Raw genomic sequence first — 25,030 nt, 5'->3', positions numbered from 1 at the left:
TACAATTCTTAGTTGGCCTCCTCAGATTTTGGAGACAACATATTCCTCATGTAGGTGTGCTACTCTGGCCCATTTACACAAGGATCAGGGAAGCTGCTAATTTTGAGTGGTGACTAGGACAACAGGAGGCTCTACAACAGGCCATCTTCTGTACAAGCTGCATTGCCACTTGGGCCATATGATCCAGCAGATCCAATGTACTGGAAGTGTCAGTGTCAAATCTAGATGCTGTCTGGAGCCTTGGTATGCCCCTATAGGAGAATCAAACTGCAGACATATACTCCAGATATGAATTTGCCTTCCCCGCATACATTACTTCTTCCAAAACTACCATCCATGGACTTACCGAATGTCTTATCCACCACCGTGGTATTCCACACAGCAATGCTTCTGATCAAGGAAACTACTTCACAGCAAATGATGTGCAGGAATGGGCACATGCTCATGGAATTCACTGGTATTACCCTGTTTCCCATCATCCTAAAGCAGCTGGATTCATAGAATGGTGGAATGGCATTTTGAAGACTCAGTTATGGCACCAACTAGATGACAATACCTTGCAGGACTGGGACAATATTCTCCAGGAGCCTGTATGCTTTAAATTAGCATCCACTCTATGGTGCTGTTTCTCCCATAGCCAGGATTCACGGTCCTGGAAATGGGAGTGACGCCACTCGCTATTACCCCCTAGTGATCCACTCAGAAAATGTTTGCTTCCTGTCCCTGCAACCTTAAGCTCTGTTGGTCTACAGGTTTTAATTCCAAAAGGAGGAATGCTTCCACCAGGGAACACAATGATTCCATTGAACTGGAAGTTAAGACTGCCACTTGATCATTTTGGGCTCCTCAGGCCTCTGAATCAACAGGCAAAGAAGGGAATTACTGTACTGCCTTGGGTGATTAATCCTGATATAAAAGGAAATTGGGACTGCACACACACAATGAAGGTAAAGAAGAGTTTGCTTGAATACAGGAGATCCCCTAAGGCATCTCTTAGTATTACCATGCCTTGTGATTAAAGCCCATGGAAAATTGAAACAACCCAACACAGACAAGACTAACAATGGCCCAGAATCTTCAGGAATGAAGGTTTGAGTCATCCCACCAGGCAAAGAACCACAGCTAGCTGAGGTGCTTGCTGAGGTCAAAAGTGAACATGGAATGGATACTGAAAGTAGGTAGTGATAACTTCGATCATATGACCAGTTACAGAAATGAGGACTGTAATGGTCATGAATATTTCTTCCTTGTTTTGTTAGAAGCATGTTTGTGTATGTACATAAGATGAATACCTTTAGTTTTCTTCCCTATCCTTTCCCCTTATCATATGACATAAGTTGTCTTAGTTTCATGTCATAGGATGTCAAGTTTAAGGGTGAATATTATCCAAGGACTTGCACCCTATTCTGGAGGGATTTAGTATATTTCCAGATAGATGCAGGAAGTTGAGTATTGTTTTTGTTTTTATTTAGAGACTAAATATGGTTAAGATGATGTATAGGGCTGCCAACATGACAATGGGTGGACTGTGATGATTAGGGTAGTGTGTCAAATTGGCTTGTTTGGTCAAGCAAGCGCTGAACTAATTTGTAATACAAGGGCATTTCATGGACTTTAATCATCAGTGAGTTGATTGCATAGTTGGCTGGTTACATCTACAATCAACTGAGGAGACTGCCATTAGCAATGAGTAAAATCTCATCCAATCTAAGTAAGACCCTGTCGATTTAGAGGTGAAGTGGACATCACCATCCTAGGGTCCTCAGAATGGAGGAATGAAGTGTGGATTGGAGTGGATTTACTGGTGTTCTACTGTGGAGTTGTGACTCTAGCAATGGAAGAAATTGTATAATTGATGTGAAGACAGTGGCCACAGGAGTTGCTGGGGGCAGAGAGAGGGAATAAGAAGTGTGATGATGGGGCATTTTCGGGACTTGGAGTTGTCCTCAATGATATTGCAGGGACAGATGCAGAACATTGTATGTCCTGCCTTGGCCTGCTGGATGGACTGGAAGAGAGTGTAAACTACAACATAAACTATGGTCCATGCTGTGTAGCAATGCTCCAAGGTGTGCTCGTTGGGTGCAGTGTATGTACCACACTAATGGGAGGAGTTGTCAGTGTGAGGAGTGGGGTATATCTTCTATTTTTTAGTATAACATTTTGTGTGATCTATGTGTTTTTTCAAAAAAAGGTAATTTAAAAATGAAAAAAAAAAAAGAAAAGAAAAGGAGAAGTGATCTCAGCATTCAGAAAGAGAATCTCCATCTACTTCAGATAGCCAGCATCTCCTGGGAAATTCAACAAGGATCTTCATCTGAGTCCCTGTCTTGCAACTTGCTCTATTGAATTTGGACTTGTACATTCCCATGGTCATAGGAGACAATTTTATAAAATCTCATATTATTTACATATATCTCCTGTTGGTTCTATTTCCCTTGAGAACCCTGACTATTATAGTACTTAAAAATAAATGAAGAGGGCAGGGCAAGATGGCAGCAGAGTAAGGAGCTCCAAGAATCAGCTTGTCCTACAGTGCAGTTAGTAATCACCCAGAGCTATCTAAGTGTTTCTTGTTTGGGGGGCCCAGTAGTCCAGAAGAACATCCTGCAACATCCTTCAAAGAATGGAAGGAGGAGACTGCCCATATGCAGTGAAGATTCATGAGTAGAGCACTTTACCCATTGGGGGCTGGTGCCAATCCTCCATTGGCAGTACAAGCTGCCTTGGGAACTATTCTGTGGCTGGAGTTGGAAGCCCTATTTCCCAAAAACATGGGAGGAAGAGATGGTTGAATACCAACTTCAGCTACTGATTAGTAAATTTGACTGACTAAAGGGTAATCCTAAGAACAGCTAAAATTTGAACTGGACATCAGAAATTCTGGTATCTGCCATTTAAACTCCACCCCTGGTATGAAGGAAAGCAGGGCTGACTGAAAATCACTGTGATGGTAGGGACCAGATTGGCAGCAGGCCTATCCTAGGTTCCAGCCCCAACTCCAGCAGGAAGGAAGCTGGGGGGAGCTGCAACAGCCTCTCTGGGCAACTGCAGACAATTTTGCTAGCACAAGCTGAATAGTCAGACACATGGGTCTCCACCCCCACCTCCCAATAGGATAGGAGGGGAGCTGAGTTTCCTTGGCCTCTCTGAGCAACTGCATGTGCTTTTGGCCCACACAGACTGATTTGTTGAGAGCCTTCGATTCCATCCCTGGCCCCCAAAAGGATAGGAGGGGAACTGTGTTTCCTCAACTTCTCTCAGCAATGGCAGGCACTTTGGCCTGCATGAACTGGACTGTTGGGCACCTGTGTTTCTGCCCCACCCCCAATAGAACAAGAGGAGGGCAGTGTTTCCCCAGCCTCTCTGTGTAACTGCAGGTACTTTTGGTCCACACAAAATGAAAAGTTGGACACCTGTGGCTCCATCTCCCACTCCCCCCCCCAAAAGGATATGATGGTAGCTGTGTTTTCTAAAGCCTCATGCAGGAGCTTTTGGCCCCATGGACTGATTTCTTGGGCACCTATGGTTCCATCCTCATCCCTTAAAGGACAGAAGGGACAGTACTCCCTCAGTCTCTCAGGGCAACTACTGGTGCCTTTGGACCACACAGATGAGAATGTTGGGTACTCCAGAGGGTCCATCCCCACCCCTGGCAGGGGAAGAGGGGGGCTTGTGCTATGTCAGTCTGCCTGAACAACTGCAGTCAGTTTTGATCCACATGGCTTAGTTTGCTGCCCACACCTGCAGCACCATCCCCAACCACACAGGGGAAGAAAGGGAGTAAAGCTTCATCAGTCTCTCTGGACAACTACAGACAGACTTGGCCTGCATGGCTTGGATTATTACACATGGCTGTGGCTCCATCCCAACCCCTGGCAAAGAAAGGTGGAAGAACTTTCATTGGTTCCTGGGGCAAGGAGGGCCACTTCAGCCTCCATGGACTAGAGTTCCAACTACATCCTTGGCTCCCACTACACAACCAGCAAGAGAGAAAGAACAAGAAAGCCCTAAACTAAAGAGAGAAACTGTGCTCAAAATAAATACATCTAGTAAACCAGATGCCAAGGCACCAACCAAAAAAGTACAATCCATACCAAGAAACAGGAAGATAGCCCCCAAAGGAAAAAAGATAAGCCTCCATATGACATAAAGAAGTTTAGACAACAAATCATACATGTTCAAAACAAATTTCCTAAATAAATTCAGTGAGATGGCTAAAGAGGTTAAGGATATTAGGAAGACACTGTGTGAACACGAATTTGAATGCATATATAGAAAAATAGCAGATCTTATGGGAATGAAAGACAGAATAAATGAAATTAAAAATACACTGGAGGCATATAACAGCAGATTTTAGGAGGCAGAAAAAAGGATCAGTTAGCTTGAAGACATGGCCTTTGAAAATGAACATACGAAAGAACATATAAAGAAAAGAGTTGAAAAAATTGAATGGGGCCTCAGGGAAATAGATGATGGCAAAAGACATGCAAACTTACATGTCATGGGTGTCCCAGAAGGAGAAAGGAAGGGAAAAGGAGCAGAAGGAATATTTGAAGAAATAATGGTAGAAAATTTCCCAACGCTATTGAAGGATATTGATATCCATGTCCAAGAAGCACAATGTACTCCCATACAAATAAATCTGAATAAACCTACTCTGAGACACATACTAATCAGAATGTCAAAAGTCAAAAACAAAGAATTCTGAAAGAAGAGAAATACAGTGCATCACATGCAAGGGATACCCAATAAGATTAAGTGTAGATTTCTTATCAGAAACCAAGGAGGCAAGGCAGAGTGGTATGATATATTTAAGATATTGTAAGAGAAAAACTGCCAGCAAGATTCCTATATCTGGCAAGACTGTGTTTCAAAAATGAGGGTGAATTTAGAAAATTCACAGATAAACAGCAATAGACTTTGGAACCCAGAGACCAGTTTTGCAGGAATACTAAAGGGACTGCTACAGCCTGAAAAGAAAAGACAAGAGAGGAGCTTGGAAGAGAGTCTAGAAATGAAGATTGTATCAGTGAAAGTAATTAGAAGTGTAAAAAGAGTGGTGAAAATAAAATATGAGAAATAAAGCCTAAAGGTCAAAAAGGGTGAAATAAGAACTGCCTTTTCAGTAATAACATTGAATGTTAATGGATTTAATCCCCAATAAAAAGACACAGACTGATGGAATGGATAAGAAAATATGAACCATCTGTTGCTGTCTACAAGAGACTCACCTTAGAACTAAGGATACCGGGCGGTGGACTTGGCCCAGTGGTTAGGGCATCCATCTACCACATGGGAGGTCTGTGGTTCAAACCCTGGGCCTCCTTGACCCATGTGGAGCTGGTCCATGTGCAGTGCTGATGCGCGCAAGGAGTGCCCTGCCATGCAGGGGTGTCCCCGTGTGGGGGAGCCCCACGCGCAAGGAGTGCGCCCCATAAGGAGAGCCGCCCAGTGCGAAAGAAAGTGCAGCCTGCCGAGGAATGGTGCCACACACACGGAGAGCTGATACAACAAGATGACGCAACAAAAAGAAATACAGATTCCCGTGCCGCTGATAACAACAGAAGTGGACAAGATGCAGCAAATAGACACAGAGAACAACTGGGGTGCGGGGGGAAGGGGAGAGAAATAAATAAATAAATATTTAAAATTAAAAAAAAACAACAACTAAGGATACCAATAGATTGAAAGTGAGACTGGAAAGTGATATTCCATTCATGCAGTAACCAAAATAAAGCTGGAGTAGCTATACTTGTATTGAATGAACTAGATTTTAACAGCAAAGTTGTTACTAGAAACAAGGAAGGACATTATATATTAATAAAAGAGACAATTCACCAGCAAGAAATACCAATCATAAATGTATATGCACCTAACCAGGATGCCCCAAATTACATGAGGCAAATACTGGCAAAACTAAAGGGAAGAATAGATGTCTCTACAATAATAGTTGGTGACTTCAATATACCACTCTGAGCATTAGATAGAACATCTGGGCAGAGGATCAGTAAAGAAACAGAGAGCTTGAATAATATGATAAATGGACTAAACCTAATAGATATAGAACATTGTACCCCAAAACAGCAGGATATACCTTCTTCTCACATGCTCATGAATCTTTCTCCAGCATAGACTGGATGTTGGGTCACAAAGGAGATCTCACTAAATTTAAAAAGATCCAAATTATACAAAGCGCTGTCTCTGATCATAATGGAATAAAGTTGGAAATCAACAACAGGTAGAAAAAGTGAAAACTTTCAAATAAATGGACATTAAACAACATCCTCTTAAATGAGTGAGCCAAAGAAGAAATTGTGAGAGAAATCAATAAATATCTCAAGATAAATGCAAAATGAGAACACAATAAATCAAAACATATGGAATGTAGCAAAGGCAGTGCTGAGAGGGAAATTTATTATAGCCCTCAATGCTAACATTAAAAAAAAGAAAGACTTGAATTCAATGACCTAACTACACAGCTGGAGGAATTAGAAAAAGAACAGCAAACTATTCCCAAAGCATGCAGAAGGAATGAAACAACGAAGATCAGAGCAGAAGGAAATGAAGTTGAAAACAACAACAACAGTAGAATTAACAAAACCAAGTTGGTTCTTTGAGAATATTATCAAACTCAACACACACTTAGCTAGACTGACAAAGAAAAGATGCAAATAAAAATCAGAAATATGATGGGGTACGTTACCAATGACTCTACAGAAGCGAAAGGGATCATAGGAGGATACTCTGAACAACTATATGCCAACAAACTAGACAATATAGATGAAATGGAAAAATTCCTAGAAACATATGAACAACTTACACTGACCCTAAATGAAATAGAAGACCTCAACAAATGAATCACAAGAAAAGAGATTGAATCAGTCATCAAACAGCTCCCCAAAATGAAAAGCCCAGGATCAGATGGTTTCACAGGTGAGTTCTACTAAGCATTCAAAGAAGATTTAATACCAATCTTACTCAAGCTCTTCAAAAAAACTGAACAAGAAGGAAAGCTTCCAAACTCATTCTATGAAGCCAATATCACCCTAATACCAAAGCCAGATGAAGATATTACAAAAAAGAAAATTACAGAACCACTTCTCTAATGAATATAGATGCAAAAATCCTCAATAAAATACTTGCTAATCAAATCCAACAACACATTAAAAGAATTATCCATCATGACCAAGTGGGTTTCATACCAGGCATGCAAGGCTGGTTCAGTGCAAGAAAATCAGTCAGCATAAAACATTGCATTAATAAATCAAAGAAGAAAAATCACATGATCTTATCAATTGATGCAGAAAAGACATTCAACAAAATACAGCATCCTATCTTGATAAAGACACTACAAAACATAGTAATTGATGGAAACTTTCTCGACATGAGAAAGGCCATATATGAAAAATCTCCACAGCTAACATTGTACTCAATGGAGAAAGACTGAATGCTTTCCCACTGAGATTACAAAGAAGACAAGGATGCCCATTATCACCACTATTGTTCAATATACTGCTAGAGGTTCTAGTTAGAGCAATCAGGCAAGAAAAAGACATAAAAGGCATTCAAATCAGAAAGGAAGAAGTAAAACTTTTGCTATTAGCAGATGTGATCCTCTATCTAGAAAGTCCTGAAAATCTACAACAAAGCTGCTAGTGCTAATAAACAGTATCAGCAGAGTAGCAGGATACAAAGTTAATACGTAAAAATCAGTAGTGTTTCTATACACTAGTAATGAGGAAATTGGGAAAAATATTCCATTTACAATAGTGACTAAAAGAATTAAGAATTTAGGAATAAACTTAACCAAGGATGTACAGCACTTGTATTTTGAAAACTATTAATACAATGCATTGCTAAAAGAAATTATTAAAAAGGCCTAAATAATGGAAAAACATTCTGTGCTCATGAATTAAAAGACTAAATATCATAAAGATTCAGTTCTACCCAAATTGATATAGGGATTCAATGCAATTCTGATAAAAATTCTGCCAGCATTTTTAACAAATGGAAAACCCAATTATCAAATTTATTTGGAAGGGTAAGGGACCCCACATAGCCAAAAACATCTTTAAAAAGAAGACTAACTTACTTCCGGACTTTAAATCATATTACCTGCTATACAGTGGTTAAAAAAAAAAAATAGCATGGAACTAGCATAAAGATAGAAACATAGACCAATGGAACTGAACTGGTGGTTCAGAAACAGACCCTCATATCTATAGTCAAGTGATTTTTAAAAAAAATTTTAATTGAAGTATATCATTCATACATGAACATGCTTAAACAATAAGTGTATAGTAAAGATTGTGAACTTACAAAATAAAAATACATAGCATCACACAGAGGTATCACCCCTCCACCAACTCTTTGCATTATTGTGAAATATTTGTTACAAACTATGAAAGAGCATCATCAAAATATTACTACCAACCATAGTCCTTATCTTACATTTGGTGTATTTTTATCCCAACCCATACTATTTTTTAAAATATATTTTTGTTACGCATATTGTAAACTTGCAAAACAATCATACCGATGTGTAGATTTCCCATACAAGTCCACACCCTGGTGGAACATTTGTTACAGACTATGAGACAATATTATCAGACTATTACAACCAATCATGGGCCATAGCATACATTTGGCACACTTTTTCCATGCACCTCTGTTGGAGATTTGGACCCAAAGGGTATCGGGAATGAAAGAAAGAGAAAAAGGAGAGTGAAATAAAGAGACAGACAGAAAGAAAAAGAACCAACGAGCTGGGATCAGGAGGTCTGCGAGTAGAGACTCATCAGACAACTTTATTGTTCACAAGGGGTTCTACATATACCCCAGTCTGCGTGAGTAGAAGCAGCAACATGCAGTTAAACATCAACATTACTCATAGTCTAAGGAATTCAGAAAATATTCTCTCAAGGTACAAAGTTTAAGTGTTCTATGTACTACACAAATGTTATCTGCTTATCTTTTCTTTCAACCTTTCACAGCTTCAACCTGTTTGTTGGGAACTCTTAATTACCACATTCCTCTAGGTTGCAAGCGTAGCCATGGAAACAGCAAATCTCTCCTTGCGAGACCACTGTGCCTCAGTTTCCAACATTCACCTCCATTATCAACGCAGTACAGCTTTGGCATTGATGCAAGAATATTATAGTATTTCTGTTAACCACAGTCTATAGGTAACACCAGTTGTAGTTTTCCCATGCTTCTCCATCTTCCCATCACCCTGCAATAGTGGTGTACATCTGCTCTAAATCACAGAAGGACTCTCTTGCATTTGTACCCTTAGCCACAATTCTCAACCATCTCTGGGTTTACTGTGTTATTCAGTCCCTAAATTATTCTTTAGCTTTCTTTCTATTGACATTTACTTCCCCAGACTGCCTTTTTCAGCCATAATCCCATTTATAAACCAGTTACTACTCACTATAATGTGTTACTGTCAACTCTATCCATCTTCTCACTTTTACAGTCAAGTTAATTAAAACTTCTAGGTACATTAAGCATCCATAGTTCTTCTCAACCCTCCTCTTATCTCCTAATAACCTATACTGTAGGTTCTAATTCTATGTGTTTATTATTTGTATTTAGTTCATATTAATAATACCATGCAATATTTTTCCTTTTGTATCGGGCTTACTTCACTTAGTATAATGTCTTCAGGACTCATCCATGTTATCACATATGTCCCAATTTCATTTCTTATTACTGCAGCATAGTATTCCATCATAAACATTTTGTTATCCATTCATTGGTGGCTGGACACTTGGGTTGTTTCCATATTTTGGCAATGAAGAAGGAAAAGAAAGGTAAATGTCAAAGCAGCAAAAGAAAAGAGAAGAATAAGTGAAAAATGTCTAAAAAGTTAGTAAGAAACAGCTATAGATACAGAGAAGGGGCAAGCAGCAAGTTTGTATCATTGAGACTTTGATGTGTGCTGGAAAGAGAAAGTGTTAAACGTGGATCACCATTTATTTAATGGTCAGTGGTGTAGGCAAAAGGATGGTTTTGAAGAATTAACTTTAAGTTGAAATATCTGTCTACTCACTGCTCTCAACTCTCTGCTTCAGTCATTTCTGGGCCCTAATGGTGATGAGTGGAAGGGAAGTGTCTAGGAGTAGAGGAGGTAGGTAAAAGAGACAGGATTAAGAGGACCCTAGGACAATAGTTTCCTCTGTGATTTAAATTTTCAAAGGTAGGCTAAATCGTGTTCAACGTCAGGTTTTATAATACTTCTTGTAACCTCTTATAGACCCTTATAAAAGCTTATGAGTCTTTATTGGTGGAAACCCTATACTTAGGAAGTCCAACGCATTAGTCAGGTGAGAGAAATAAAAAGCTTTCTGTTTGGTTTTGACAGGTTGGTAGAATATTCTAGGACTGGACTTGGGAATCTAGTTACTCTCCTTGGTAGAGAGCTACATGTTCAGAGATATGGTAGGACTGACAAGAAGGGCAGGAATTAATAACACTTGCTTAGTTTTTAGAATTAGCGTGCCTCAAATAAAAATCTTGATCTAGTTGAGTCACCTGTTTTCTTCTGTTTTAGATTCAGTTGACCTACAGAAAGCAAAGGAACATAATCAGAGACTGGATGAGGAAATTTTGGCCTTAAGAAATCGGGTTCGGTCACTTGACTCAGAAAAAAAAGCACTTGGAGAAATGGTAAGTTGTTTAGTCTGTTTTTAGAATTTATCTAAGCATGCGTGCAGTAACTTTCAGCAGCTACAGCAACATAGATATATATCACCTAAGCTGATCATTAGTGGGGAATAACACTGATAGCTAGAGGGTCCTAGGTAGAATTGTTTTATTTTTCATTTTTTTATTTTTTGAAAGATTTATTTATTTATTTTTTATTTCTCTCCCCTTCCCCCCACCCCAGTTGTCTGTTCTCTGTGTCCATTTGCTACGTGTTCTTCTTTGTCCACTTCTGTTGTTGTCAGCAGCACGGGAATCTGTGTTTCTTTTTGTTGCGTCATCTTGCTGTGTCAGCTTTCCATGTGTGCAGCACCATTCTTGGGCAGGCTGAACTTTCTTTCGTGCTGGGCAGCTCTCCTTATAGGACACACTTCCTTACAGGGTGCACTCCTTGAGCATGGCACTCCCCTACACAGGGGGCACCCCTGCGTGACACTGCACTCCTTGCGCACATCAGCACTGAGCATGAGCCAGCTCCACAGGGATCAAGGATGCCTGGGGTTTGAACCGCAGACCTCCCATGTGGTAGATGGATACCCTATCCATTGGGCCAAGTCTGCTTCCCTAGAATTGTTTTAAATGTTATTCTTTGAGCTAGGTACATTCTTTTTTTTTTTTTTTATTGATTTTGTAAAAATATTACATTAAAAAAACAATATGAGGTCCCATTCAACCCCACCACCCCCACCCCACTACTCCCCCCCCCAGCAACACTCACTCCCATCATCACGATACATCCATTGCATTTGGTAAGTACATCTCTGGGCATCTCTGCATCTCATGGTCAATGGTCCACATCATGGCCCATACTCTCCCACATTCCATCCAGTGGACCCTGGGAGGATTTACAATGTCCGGTGATTGCCCCTGCAGCACCATCCAGGGCAACTCTAAGTCCCAAAGGCGCCTCCACATCTCATCTCTTCCTGCTATTCCCCATACCCATATCAGCCACCATGTCCACTTTTCCCACTCCACTCCAATGCCATGAGCTAGGTACATTCTATAGGTATTTATATTTTAGACATTTTGACTACCTATTCTAAATATTAATAGTACCATTATTAGTAATGTATCAATTTAGGAAATTTTCATTTAAATAAGGATTTTTTTATTTTTTTATTTCTCTCCCCTTACCCCCTCCCGCTCCAGTTGTCTGTTCTCTGTGTCTATTTGCTGTGTGTTCTTCTTTGTCCGCTTCTGTTGTTGTCAGCAGCATGGGAATCTGTGTTTCTTTTTGTTACGTCATCTTGTTGTGTCAGCTCTCTGTGTGTGCGGCACCATTCTTGGGCAGGCTGTACTTTCTTTCGTGCTGGGCGGCTCTTCTTACGGGGTGCACTCCTTGCGTGTGGGGCTCCGCTACGCGGGGGGACGTGTGGCACAGCACTCCTTGCACACATCAGCACTCCTTGCACACATTAGCACTGCGCATGGGCCAGCTCCACACGGGTCAAGGAGGCCTGGGGTTTGAACCACAGACCTCCCATGTGGTAGACGGACACCTTAACCACTGGGCAAAGTCCGTGTCCCTAAATAAGGATTTAGACAATAGTTTACTTAACACATGTACCAAGTAGAAGTTATTAGACTCTTGTATTGGGTAAGTTTGCGATTATTACTACTCTTAAATGTGTTAGATTTAAAATAATTTCTTCTTAGCAATTTGTAGATTTTTAATATGTACTTCCAAATTCTGGATATGTTATATGTCTCTTTAATTTATACATATTTTACAATCATATTATGGTGTCTTAATACAATGTCTGGTATATTCTAGGTGTTCGAGAAAGTTTTTTGTGACAATGAATACATTAACGAAGACTGTTCAAAAGTTTTATAGACATTTGCATATATAAATTTACATATTATATATATATGAAAAGTTCAGGAAGAGTACATTCCATTCCAAACAGTGTTGCTTCGGTAAGGGAAGAAGAGGTATTGTGTGGTAAGGGTATATGAAGGAAAACATCACATTTTGCTCTATATACTTAGATATTGTTTCAGTTTTTACAAGGAAAACATAGTCATTTATCATTTGTATAATTTATAAGCAAAGCAATCCTCCCCCTACATGGAGCAGACCAAAAATTGAAAAGTCTATGAAATGCTTATTTTTGTATTTAAGGTTGAAAGACTTAAAGGAGAGATTCATGAATCTCAAGAGAATGAACAAGTTGGAAACTGCTCTCCTGGGAAACCTCTGGGTGCTGAACAAAGAGTACAGGTATTTTAAAATTCTCTAATTTCTGATTTCTAACTTTTGAGTGACATGAATTTTTACAAAGTACACGAGAGCAGTTAGTGCTGATCATTTGCTACTCTCTTCTGTCTGTTTCTATTGCTGAGCCTATTAGAATGGAGGAAAAAATTGGGGGTACAAAGGGTGTGTTTTTGTTCACATCTTCCCCATGGGGACAATATAAAAAGTACAATGGTTTTTTTTTTTTAAAGAATCTTACAAAAGTAAAATCAATGTGATTTTTAATAATCAAAATGGAGTTGATTTCTAGAGCCAACCAATGGGACATTGGGTGGAAAACCACACCAAGCATAATAAAATATCGTCAAGAAAAAATACTAATAATATTTAGGCTCCAGTGTGTACAATGTCTAGTCTGTTTAGCAGGATCTGCTTCTAAAGTGTGGACAAAGTGATCAAATGCAAAAAAGATTGAAATAAGCACTGCTGTGTTCTAGACATGACCATTTCAGACTTCCAGTCAAGGATCTAGATTGCTTTGAGACAGCCCTTTCTCTTTATACCTCTAAGATGAGTGACAGCCGCTTGTTGCTGAGGGGTCTCATGCACCAGAGTTTGTTTTCCTTTATTACTCTTATGGCCCTATGCCCCAGATCTTTTAGATATAAAGGAAACTACAACTACAGTATTTCTTGTCTCCCCACCTAAAGAATTAGTATCCCTGCTGTCTTCCCATGTTTTACTTGCAGGTAAATAATACATGCTTAATAAAGTTAAAAAGGAAACAATTTTGATGGGCAGGACTTCAGTAGCTTGTACCAAAATTATTCTAAAAAACCCAGTAGTGCTCTAATATATGGCAAGTTGATGGCACTTGAATACATTTCAGGGAAAAGAAAAGAAAAAAATTGCAATTAATTGCAACCCAGCTCTAGTTTTAGATTCCTTTTCTGGCTCACACATCCTTCATGGTAGACATACCTGATGAAAATGCTAATTTTAGGAATATAGTTAAGCAGACCTTTGGACCTAGATTTTTCTAGATTTCTAATGACTTTCCATTCCTCTGAACCAAATTGGCTGAAAACAAATAGAACTACATCAAATAAAATATTGTTTTTTCAGTATAAGTTAGTTATGTTAAGGACACAAAATAACATCATTACCTAGTTACAGGTATTGTGATTTTATTATGAATCCAGGTATCTACAGGTAAGTATAATAACCAGAATTATGAGAGTCCAGCAATATCCACTTTAAAAAGGCAGACAAATTTAGAGATTTTTAAAATTTTGTGTCCTTGAATTGATGATACATCTACATGGTATAAAAATAAAAAGAATGATAAAGATGTACACAAAGATGTACACAAAGAGAAAGCATGCCTGCATGGCGAGCCAGTGCCTGTGCAAGTGAGTCACACAGTAAGATGATGATGCATCAAAAGAGAGACAAAGGGACAGTCGAGGTGAAGCGCAGCAGAAACCAGGAACTGAAGTGGCGCAATTGATAGGGGATCTCTCTCCACCTCAGGGATCTCCAGGATTGAATCCCAGTGAATCTTAGAGGAGAGAAAACAAGAAGACAACACAGACAGCAAAAACAGCAGAGTGAGAGGAGAGGAAAGGGGAAAATAAATAAATCTTAAAAAGAAAAATGTACAGAATTGTCATTCTCCACCCATGCCCCACTACGTCTTTTCTCCATGTTAGTCAGTCAAAGGGGTGCTGATGCAAAGTACCAGAAATCTGTTGGCTTTTATAAAGGGTGTTTATTTGGGGTAGAAGCTTACAGTTACCAGGCCATAAAGCATAAGATACTTCTGTCTCCGAAGTTCATTGGCCCATATTAGAGCAAGATAGCTGCCAATGTCTACCAAGAGTTCAGACTTTCTGGGTTCCTCTTTTCCTGGGGCTTATTTCTTTCCAGGCTCAGTTGCCCTGCTCTTTCCACAAGGGCAGCTATTGACTTTCAGGTAACCGACCAGCTCTGTCACTCTACCCAGAGCTTAGGCTCAGCTGCTCTGCAGCTCTGTATGGTTGCTTCCCAGGCTCAAACCTCTCTTCTCTGTCACATGGTTTTCTCTGTGAGACCCATGTCCTACTGATGTGGCCCAATTAAAGCCCTAATCATAATTTAATCATGCCCAGAGGAACATACCTGTTTACAAGCATAATCCATTATCTAATTTTGGAATTCATAAACAATGCCAAACTGTTACACTCCTTACTCTCCTGCTATTGGTAACTATTTTTTATTAGTTTCTTATTTATCCTTCCAACATTTATTCAAGTACAAGCAATTTGAATATTTATTCAAACACACTCCTTTCTTAGTTTCTTTTTTTTTTTTTCTTTTTTTATACTGAAATGCTCCTGGTGATCCTTCCATATGAAGAGATTTTCCTCATTCTTTTAAATTTTATTTACTCCCCTTTTTTTTGTTATTATTTTTAAAAGAAGCTTTAAATTACATAGATGTTACATAAAAAATATAGGGGATTCCCATATATCTTACCCCCTCCCTCCCACAACTTTTCCCAACTAACAACATCTGTACATTTGTTACAATTGATGAACACATATTGAAGCATTGCTACTAACTGTGGTCTGTGGTCTACATTATGATTTACACTTTGCACTGCACTCTTCTTTTTTTAAGATATTTTTGGCTATTAGGGTGCTCTTTTCCTATCAAATAAATTTGGTAATTGCCTTTTCTATTTCTATAAAGTAGGCTGTTGTATGTTTTAGTTGTATTGCATTGAATCTATAAATCAATTTTGGTGGGATTGACATCTTCATAATATTTAGTCTTCCAATATATGAACATGGAATGTCTCTGCATTTGTTTAGGTCTTCTTTGATTTCTTTTGACAGTGTTATATTGTTTTCTGAATACAGGTCCTGTACATCTTCGGTTAAATTGATCCCTATATGTTTGAGTGTTTTTGCTGCTATTGTAAATGGAATTTTTCCCTGATTTCCTCCTCATATTGTTCAATACTCGTTTACAGAATCATTGCTTATTCTTCTGTGTTGATTTTGTATCCTGCCACTTTGCTGAACTTGTTTATTAGCTCAAGTAGCTTTGTCATAAACATTTCAGAATTTTCTAAATATAGGGTCATGCAATCTGTAAATACATCTTTCCTCTTTGGGTGCCTTTTTTTCTTGTCTAATTGCTTTAAATTGAACTTTTAATACAATGTTGAATAACAATGTTTACAGAGGGCATCCTTGTCTTGTTCCCAATCTTAGAGCAAAAGTTTTCAACCTTCTCCATTGAGTACAATGTTGGCTGTGGGTTTTTCATATGTGTCTTTTATTATATTGGGAAACTTTCCTTCTATTCCTTTCTTCTGAAGTGTTTTTATCAAGAAAGAATGCTGGATTTTCAGTTGTCCCAATGATGTCCTTTCTTTCTGGGTTGGAAGATTTTTTAAAAAATTTTATTTCAATATATACAACCTAAAATTTCTTCCTCTAAACAGTGTGATATATGATTCAGTGATGTTCATTATATTTACAATGTTGTGTTCCATCACCACCATCCATTACCAAAATGTTTTGCTCACCCTCAAAAGAAATTCTGTACCAATTAAGCTTTAATTTTCCATTCCTTAACCCCTCCCCAGCCCCTGATAACCTGTATTTTAGTTTCTAACTCTGTGAATTTGCTTATTCTAATGATTCAATATCAGTGAGATCACACAATATTTGTCTTTTTATGTGAAGCTTATTTCACTCAGCATAATGTCTTCAAGGTTCATCTGTGCTGTCACCTATATAAAAACTTTGTTCCTGTTCATGGCTATATAATATTATTATGTATATATATGTATATATACACATATATATACATATATATATACTTTTGTTTATTCATCTAAGTGTTGATGAACATTTGAGTTGCATCCATTCCCACCAACAATGAATAAGTGTTCCTATTTCTCCACATCCTTTCCGATGCTGTTTTCATTTTTTTAAGTAGTAGCCATTTTAGTGGGTATAAAGTGGCATCTCATTGTGATTTGGGCTATTGAATTTGAGCATCTTTTCATGTATTTTTTGGCTATCCATATACCTTCTTTGGAGAAATACATACATTTCTTTGACCCATTTTTCAATTCTTTGGCCCATTTTTTTTATTGGCTTTTTTGTCTTTCTGTTGTTGAGTTGTAGAATTTCTTTATAGATTCTGGATATTAAACCCTTATCAGATATGCTGTTTCAAAATATATTCTCCCATTGACTAGGTTGTCTTTTTACTTTATGATAATATCCTTTGATGCACAAAAGTTTTAAATTATGATGAAGTCCCATTTATCTACTTTTTCTTTTTTTGCTTATGCGTTGGGGGTAAAGTATAAGTAACCATTGCTTTCCTACCTTATCTTCTAGGAGTTTTATATTCCTGGTTCATATATTTAGGTCTGTGATCCATTTTGGATTTTTTTCTTGATTTGATGTGAGATAGGGTTGCACCCCTTCAGTCTTTTGCAAACAGATATCCAGTTCTCCCAGCACCATTTTTTGAAGAGACTTTTCTTTCCCAATTGAGCGGACTTGACAGCTTTGTCAAAAATCAGTTGACCATAAATGTGAGGATTGAGTTCTGAATTCTCAGTTCCACTCCATTGATCTATATGTCTGTCCTTATGCCAGTACTATACTGTTTTGATTTCTGTGGCTTTGTAATAAATTTTAGGATTGTGAAGTATGAGTTCTCCAACTTTATTCCTCTTTTTTGAAGATGGCTTTGACTGTTTGGGGCCCCTTACCCTTCCATATAAATTTGATGACTCACTTTTCCATTTGTGCAAAGAAGGCTATTGGCATATTTATTGGGATTGCATTGAATCTGTAAATTGTTTTGGATAGAATTGACATTTTAACAAGATTTAGTCTTCCAATCCATGAACATGGAATGTCCTTTTTAATTAGGTATTCTTTGATTTCTTTTAGCAACGTTTTGTAGTTTTCTGTATACATGTTCTTTATATCATTGGTTAGATTTATTCCTAGATATTTGATTATCTTAGTTACTGTTGCAACTGGAATTTTTCTTGATTTCCTCCTCAGCTTGCTCATAGAAACAATACTGATTTTTGTGTTAATTGTGTATCCTACCACATTGCTGAATTTATTTATTAGTTCTAGTAGCTTTGTTGTGGATTTTTCAAGATTTCCTTGCCATCTGCAAATAGGGAAAATTTCACTTCTTCCTTTTCTAATTTGGATGCCTTTTATTTTTTTGACTTCCTAATTGCTCTGGCTAGAACTTGCAGTGCAATGTTGAGTAACAGTGGTAACATTGGGTATCCTTGTGTTGTTCCTGATCTTAAAATGAAGGCTTTCAGTCTTTCACCATTGAGTAGGATGTTAGTGGTGGGTTTTTCATACGTGTCATATATCATGTTGAGGGAGTTTTTTTCCATTCTTATTTTTATAAGTGTTTTATTTTTTTTAAACAAGGAAGAGTGGTGGGTTTTTTCCTAATGCCTTTCTGCATCAATTCAAGATGATCATGTGGGTTTCATTCTGTTAATGAGGTACATTACATTGTTGATTTTCTCATGTTTACCCACTCTTGCATAACTAGAATAAATCCTACTTGATCACAGTGTATACTTTTTTTAATTGTGCTGTTTGTTTTGTTTTGCTAGCATTTTTTGAGAACTTTTGCATCTATATTTATAAGGATATTGGTCTGCAATTCTCTTTTCTTGTGTTATCTTTACCTGGCTTTGGTATGAGGGTGACATTGGCCTCATAGAATAAGTCAGGTAGTGTTCCCTCCTTTTCAATTTTTTGGAAGAGTTTGATCAGGATTTGTGTTAATTCTTTTTGGAGTGTGATAAAATTCACTGTGAAGCCTTCTGGGTCCGTGCTTTTTTTTTTTTTTGTAAAGTTGTTTACTGATTCAATCTCTTTACTTATAATTGCTCTGTTGAGAACTTCTATTTCTTCTATGATCAGTATAGTCTGCTTGTGTGTTTCTAGAAATTTGTCTCTTTCATCTAGGTTTTCTAATTTGTTGGCATACAATTGTTCATAGTGTCCTCTTATGATCTTTTTTGTTTTCATTTCTTACAGCTTAATAATATTCCATTGTGCGTATACACCATATTTTGTTTACCCATATATCAGCTGGTGGACAATTGGGTTGCTTCCATCTTTCGGCAATTGTGATAAATGACACTATGAACATCGGTGTGCAAATATCTGTTCAAGACCTTGTTTTCAATTATTTTGGATAGATAGCTAGAAGTGGAATCATATAGTAATTCTATATATAGCTTCCTGAGGAACTTCCAAACTGTCTTCCACAGTGGCTGCACTACGTTATATTCCCTTCAGCAATGAGTGAGTGTTCCCTATTTCTCCAAATTCTCTCCAATATTGTTAATTTCCATTTTTTAAGTAGTACCTATTCTAGTGAGTGTGAAATGGTGTTTCATTGTGGTTTTGATTTCCATTTCTCTATTAGCTAATGATTTTGAGCATCTTTTCATGTGTTTTTTGGCCATTTGTATATCTTCTTTGCAGAAATGTCTTTAAATCATTAGCCCATTTTGGGGGTTGTTTATTTACTTGTTATTGAGTTGAAGGATTTCTTTATATATTCTGGATATTAAGCCCTTATCATATATGTGGTTTCTAAATATTTTTTCCCATTCTGTAGGTTGTCATTTTATATTTATGATGAAGTTCTTTGGTGCATAAAAGTTATTAATTTTGATAAGGTCCCATTTACCTATTTTTTCTTTTGTTGTAAAGTCAAAGAAACCATTTCCTAACACTTGGTGCTTCTCTATGTTTTCTTCTAGGAATTTTATAGTTCTGGCTCTTATATTTAGGTCTTTGATCCATTTTCAGTTGGTTCTTGTGTGTGGTATTAAATAGGCATTCCCTTTCATTATTTTGCATATGGATGTCTATTTTCCAACACCATTTGTTGACAAGACTATTCTTTCCCAATTGAGTGGTCTCAGAGATATAACAATATAATATAATAACAACGTAATAATCAGAATGTCCAGTCTCAACAAAAAATTATAAAACATACAAAGAACCAGTAAAGTATGATCCATTCACAGGAAAAAAAAGAAAAAGAAAAAAAGAATTTTCCAAAAACCATCCCTGAGAAAGCTAATATATTGGAACTATTAGTCAAAGACTTTAAATCAACTCTCTTATATATGTTCAATGGAAATTAGGAAAACTTTGTCTGAACAAAATAAAGAAATAGAAATTATAAAAAGAAGCAAAACAAAATTTGGAGGTACAAACTATACTAATTGAAATGAAAAACTCATTAGAGGATTAACAGAAGATTTGAACAGAAAGACGAGAAGATCATTGAATTTGATGACAGATAATTGAGTTATCCAGTGTGAGAAGAAGAAAGAAGATATTATGAAGAAAAATGAACAATCTGACCAACCTGTGATACACCAAGCATACCAATATATGCATCACTGGGGTCCCTGAAGGACAAGAGAGTGAGAAAGTATTGAAGAAATAATGGCTGATATCTTCTCAAACCTGATGAAAGATATGATTGTACACATCTACGAAGTTCAAATGAACTTCGAAGCACAATGGACTGTAGGACATCCATACCAAGACATGTTTAGAGCATAATTGTCAAAATCCAAACACAAACAGAAGATTTTGAAAGCAGAAAGAGTGAAGCTATTTGTCACATAAAAGGAATCACCAATAAGATGAACAGCAGAGTTCTGATCAGAAGCCATGGAGGCCAGAGACTGTGGGATGGCATATTTAAAGTACTTAAAGAATAAACAGTGAACCAAGAATTTTATATCTGGCAGCACTAGTATAGGGTGTCAGTGATGGGGGGATGCATGGGAAGAGGTTCACCTGGTACATGCCTCTAAGGCATATGAATATGTTCAAGTGTTCATAGGATACTGTCTCAGTGGGTGAAGATCTAGAAAGTAACAGAAAGAATATTGAATTCCCATCCTAGGGAGTTCTGCTCCATTCTCTAATTGGACAACAAGAATCCCCCAAGTATAAGGGCAGTGTCTACTGAAGGAAGACAGACCATTATGCCAGACCCTTGATATTGTGATTGTACTTATGAACCTTTTCTTGTGAAATTGAAACTTAGCCCTACTATTGTATACTGCCTAAGAGTTACCTCCAGAAAGCCTCCTTGTTGTCAAATGTGACGTCTCTCTAAGTCAAACTCAGCATATAAATGCACTACCTTCTCCCAAGCATGGGACATGAGTCCCAGAGATGAGCCTCCCTGGCACCGAGGGATTATTACCAAGTGCCAACTATCAGTGCATCTGGAAAAAGACCTTGAGCAAAAGGGGAAATGGTAAATACAAGTGAATTTTTATGGCTAAGAGATTTCAAAGTGATTCAGGAGGTATTCCAGAGGTTACGCTTATGTATGTCTCAGCAGGATCTCATTGACTGCCACAGTAAACAGTGCCTCAAATATTGGGGCTCCTGAGGGTTCTAGAGACATCCAGAAACTATAATGCAGAGCAGATAGCTCAAGAATTTGGCACCCTGTCAGCGGACCTTACTTTGGAATTTATGCTCTCCAGTTTAACAAAGTTAGATTCATTTATAGGTTCTCTACACCTGGCTCTTCTCCCCTTTTGCTTGAACCAATAATTAGCACTGTACTTGATAAACATATGTCCCAGAGTCTTAAATCTTTGGTCCATCCATGTGCCAGTTAAGCTCTGAATTTCAGTGGAGTTGCAATACCTACTCTCCAGTTCGTTGGACTCACCCAGGACAACTCACCCAGGAGATGATGATGGAAAACACCCATCCCAAGGGACAGAGAGTATCTGCAACTGCAAGCAAGATAGTTCCACTCATCTGCCCCATGGAATCTAAGCTCCCTCTCAATTAGAAGTAGAGTGGGCATCACCATCCCAAGGTCCTCAAAATTGGACAATGAACAATGGACTAAAGTAGGCTTATTATTATTCTATAGACTTACTATTATTCTAGCAATGGAAGAACGCTTATCATTGATATGAGGGCAGTGGCCACCAGAGGTTGTGAGGGATGGGAGAGAGAAGAATGGGTGTAATATGGGGGCATTTTTAGGACATTGGAGTTGTCCTGCATGACATTATGGTGATGGATACAGGCCATTGTATATTTTGTCATAACCTACAGAATTGTGCAGGACAGGGTGTTAACACAAGAAATATTAAAGGGATTCCTTTGGGCTGAAATAAAAGGACAATAGACAACAAGCAAAAGTCATAAGAAGAAATAAAGAACATTGGTAGAGGTAACTACATTAAATATAAAATCCTGTATTATTATAAATTTGGTTGGTAACTACTATTCCCCACCCCAATATAACTTAACAGGCAAATGTGTAAGGTAACATTAAAATCTCTGTTAGTGGACATATAATATATAAAGATGTAATCTGAAACAGTAGCAATATAAAGAGGGAGAGATGGAGAGATATAGAAGTAGAGAGTTTGTATATTACAGAAACCAAGTTAGTACTCATCTAACTAAGTTGTTATTTTTAAAGATGTTAATTGTAATTACAAGGTAATCACTAAGAAAATAACTTAAAAATATAGAGAAAAGAAAAGAAGAAGGGAATAAAAATGGTACACTACAGAAAAGGCAAATACATAAAAGGGCAGTAATGGAATAATTGAGGAACAAAAAACATAGATGTACAGAAAAACAAACAGCTAACTGACAGGAGTAAATCCACCCTTCTCAGTTATTACCTCAATGACAATGTGGATGTGGTTCAAGCAGTTGGGCACCTGCCTCCCACATAGGAGGTCCCGGGTTCAGTTCCCAGTTGCTCCTAAAGAAGATGAGCAAGACAGCGAGCTGACACAATGGGCTGGCACAATGAACTGATACAGCGAGATGATGCAAAAAGGAGACACCACATGAGACACAAGCAGTGAGCTGATGTGGCTCAAGGGATTGGGTGCCTCCATCCCACATGGGAGGTCCCAGGTTCAGTTCCCAGTGCCTCCTAAAAGAAGATGAACAGACACAAGGAGCACACAATGAACAGACACAGAGAGCAGACAGCGAGCACAAACAACAAAGGCGGGGGAAGAAATAAAATAAATCTTTTTAAAAAATGCATCCACACCAACAGGAATAGATAAACTTAAAAAAAAAATGTCAGTTGAGTAAACTCTCGTATTAAAAGGGAGAGATTGGTAGAATGGATGTAAAATCATGATACACATTCATGTTGTTTATAAGCAACTTGCTTGGGATCCCAAGGGAAACTAGAGATTATCTTAATGAATGAAACAAAAACACATTCTTTTTTTAAAAAAACACATTCTTGATGAATGAAAACAAAAACACATCATACCAGAACTTATGGGATGCAGGAAAGGCAGAGCTCAGAGAGAAATTTATAGCTCTAAATACCTACATTAAAAAAGAGGAAAGATCACAGGTCAATAATGTAACTTTACACCTAAAGATAGAAGAACAAGAAGTGTAAACTAACCCAAAGTTAGTAGGAGGAACAAAAATAAGATTAGCGAAGTGATAAATGAAATAGGGAATAGAAAAAACAGTAGAAAGAATCAACAAAATCAATATTTGTTTTTTTTTAAAAGATCAATAAAATCAAACATTTAGTCCAGCTGACAAAGAAAAAGAGAGAGAGGACAGAAATAACTAAAACCAGAGATGAAAACAGTGATTTTGCTACTGAACTTACAGAAATAAAAGTGTTTATAAGAGAATAGTATGGACCAACTATATGCCAACCATTTAGAAAACATGGATGAAAAGGATAAATTCCTTGAAACATAGAAATTACCTAACATGCAAAAAGAAATTGAAAATCTGAACAGACTTATAATAAATAAAGATATTAAATCAGCAATTAAAAATTTCCCAACAGAGAAAAGTCCAAGACCGTATGGTTTCATTGATGAATTCTAGAAAACACTTAAAGAAAATTTAACAACAGTCCTTCTCAAACCCTTCCAAACTATAGAAGAGAAGGAATTATTTCCTAACTCATTCTGTGAGGCCAGTGTTACCCTGATATACACAACTAAGAGGCATTTATTCTGGGAATGCAAGGATAGTTCAAAATAAGAAAATCAGTCAATATAATACACCACATTATAAGAATGAAGAAAAAACACATGATCATCTCAATTGATGCAGAAATGCATTGGAGTCAAAATCCATTATCTTTTCATGAAAAAAACATTCAGAAAAATAGAACTTGGACAGAACTTTCTCAATGTGATAAAGAGCAATTATGAAAATTCCCCAGCAAATATACACAATGGTGAAAGACTAATACCTTACCTCTAAGATTAGAAACAAGACAAGGCTTCCCACTGTCACCACTGCTATTTAATATTGTAATGGAAGTTCTAGTCAGATATTCAGGCAAGAGAAAGAAATACAAGGCATCCAAACTGGAAAGGAAGATCTTATTCATATATGACATGAGACTATATATAGAAAATCCCAAAGAATCCACAAGAAAGGTATTAGAACTAACAAATTTTGCAATGTTGCAGGATACAAGATAAAAATGCAGAAGTCAATTGAATTCTATATACCAATAATAAACAATCTAAAAAGGAAATCAGGAAAATTCCATCTACAATAGCATCTAAAAGAATAAAATAACTAGGAATAAATGTAACTAAGGAGGTAAAAGACTTGTAAATTGCAAACTACAAAACACTGCTGAAAGAAATTAAAGAAGACCTAAGTAAATGGAAAGATAGTCTGTGTTCATGAATTGGTATACATAATATTGTTAAGGAATCAGTACTGCCTAAAGGAAACTATAGTTCAATGCAATTCCTATCAAATTTTAAAAATTATCAAATTCTTTTTTTTGTAGAAATAGAAAAGCTGATTCTCAAATTCATGTGGAATTGCAAGGGGCCCTGAATAGCCAAAACAATCTTGGAAAAGGAACAGAGTTGGAGGACTCATACTTCCTGATTTCACAACTTACCACAAAGCTACAGTAATTAAAACAGTATGGTACTGGCTTAAGGATAGACATATAGATCAATGGAATAGAATTTAGAGTCCAGAGATAAACCATACATCTAGCTGATTTTTG

At 37.4% G+C, this 25,030-nt stretch overlaps 1 protein-coding gene across 5 annotated transcripts in view; it reads left to right on the top strand.

Annotated features, from left to right (window-relative positions):
- CCDC30 (coiled-coil domain containing 30) overlaps positions 1-25,030 on the top strand; it is a 283,097-nt gene that overhangs the window by 98,819 nt on the left and 159,248 nt on the right. For 4 of the 5 annotated variants that reach the window (XM_058303777.2, XM_058303779.2, XM_058303778.2 and 1 more), the window contains 2 exons: positions 10,559-10,674; positions 12,839-12,937. In XM_058303777.2, coding sequence (XP_058159760.1) covers positions 10,559-10,674; positions 12,839-12,937 — 215 coding nt within the window. Of the gene's footprint in view, positions 1-10,558; positions 10,675-12,838; positions 12,938-25,030 lie in introns of those variants that run through there. The other variant, XM_058303775.2, reaches the window with a different exon arrangement.

The sequence above is a fragment of the Dasypus novemcinctus genome, chromosome 9 (genome assembly GCF_030445035.2).
Source record: "Dasypus novemcinctus isolate mDasNov1 chromosome 9, mDasNov1.1.hap2, whole genome shotgun sequence".
Taxonomy (NCBI): domain Eukaryota; kingdom Metazoa; phylum Chordata; class Mammalia; order Cingulata; family Dasypodidae; genus Dasypus; species Dasypus novemcinctus.
This window is presented reverse-complemented; position numbering and strand designations above follow the sequence as displayed.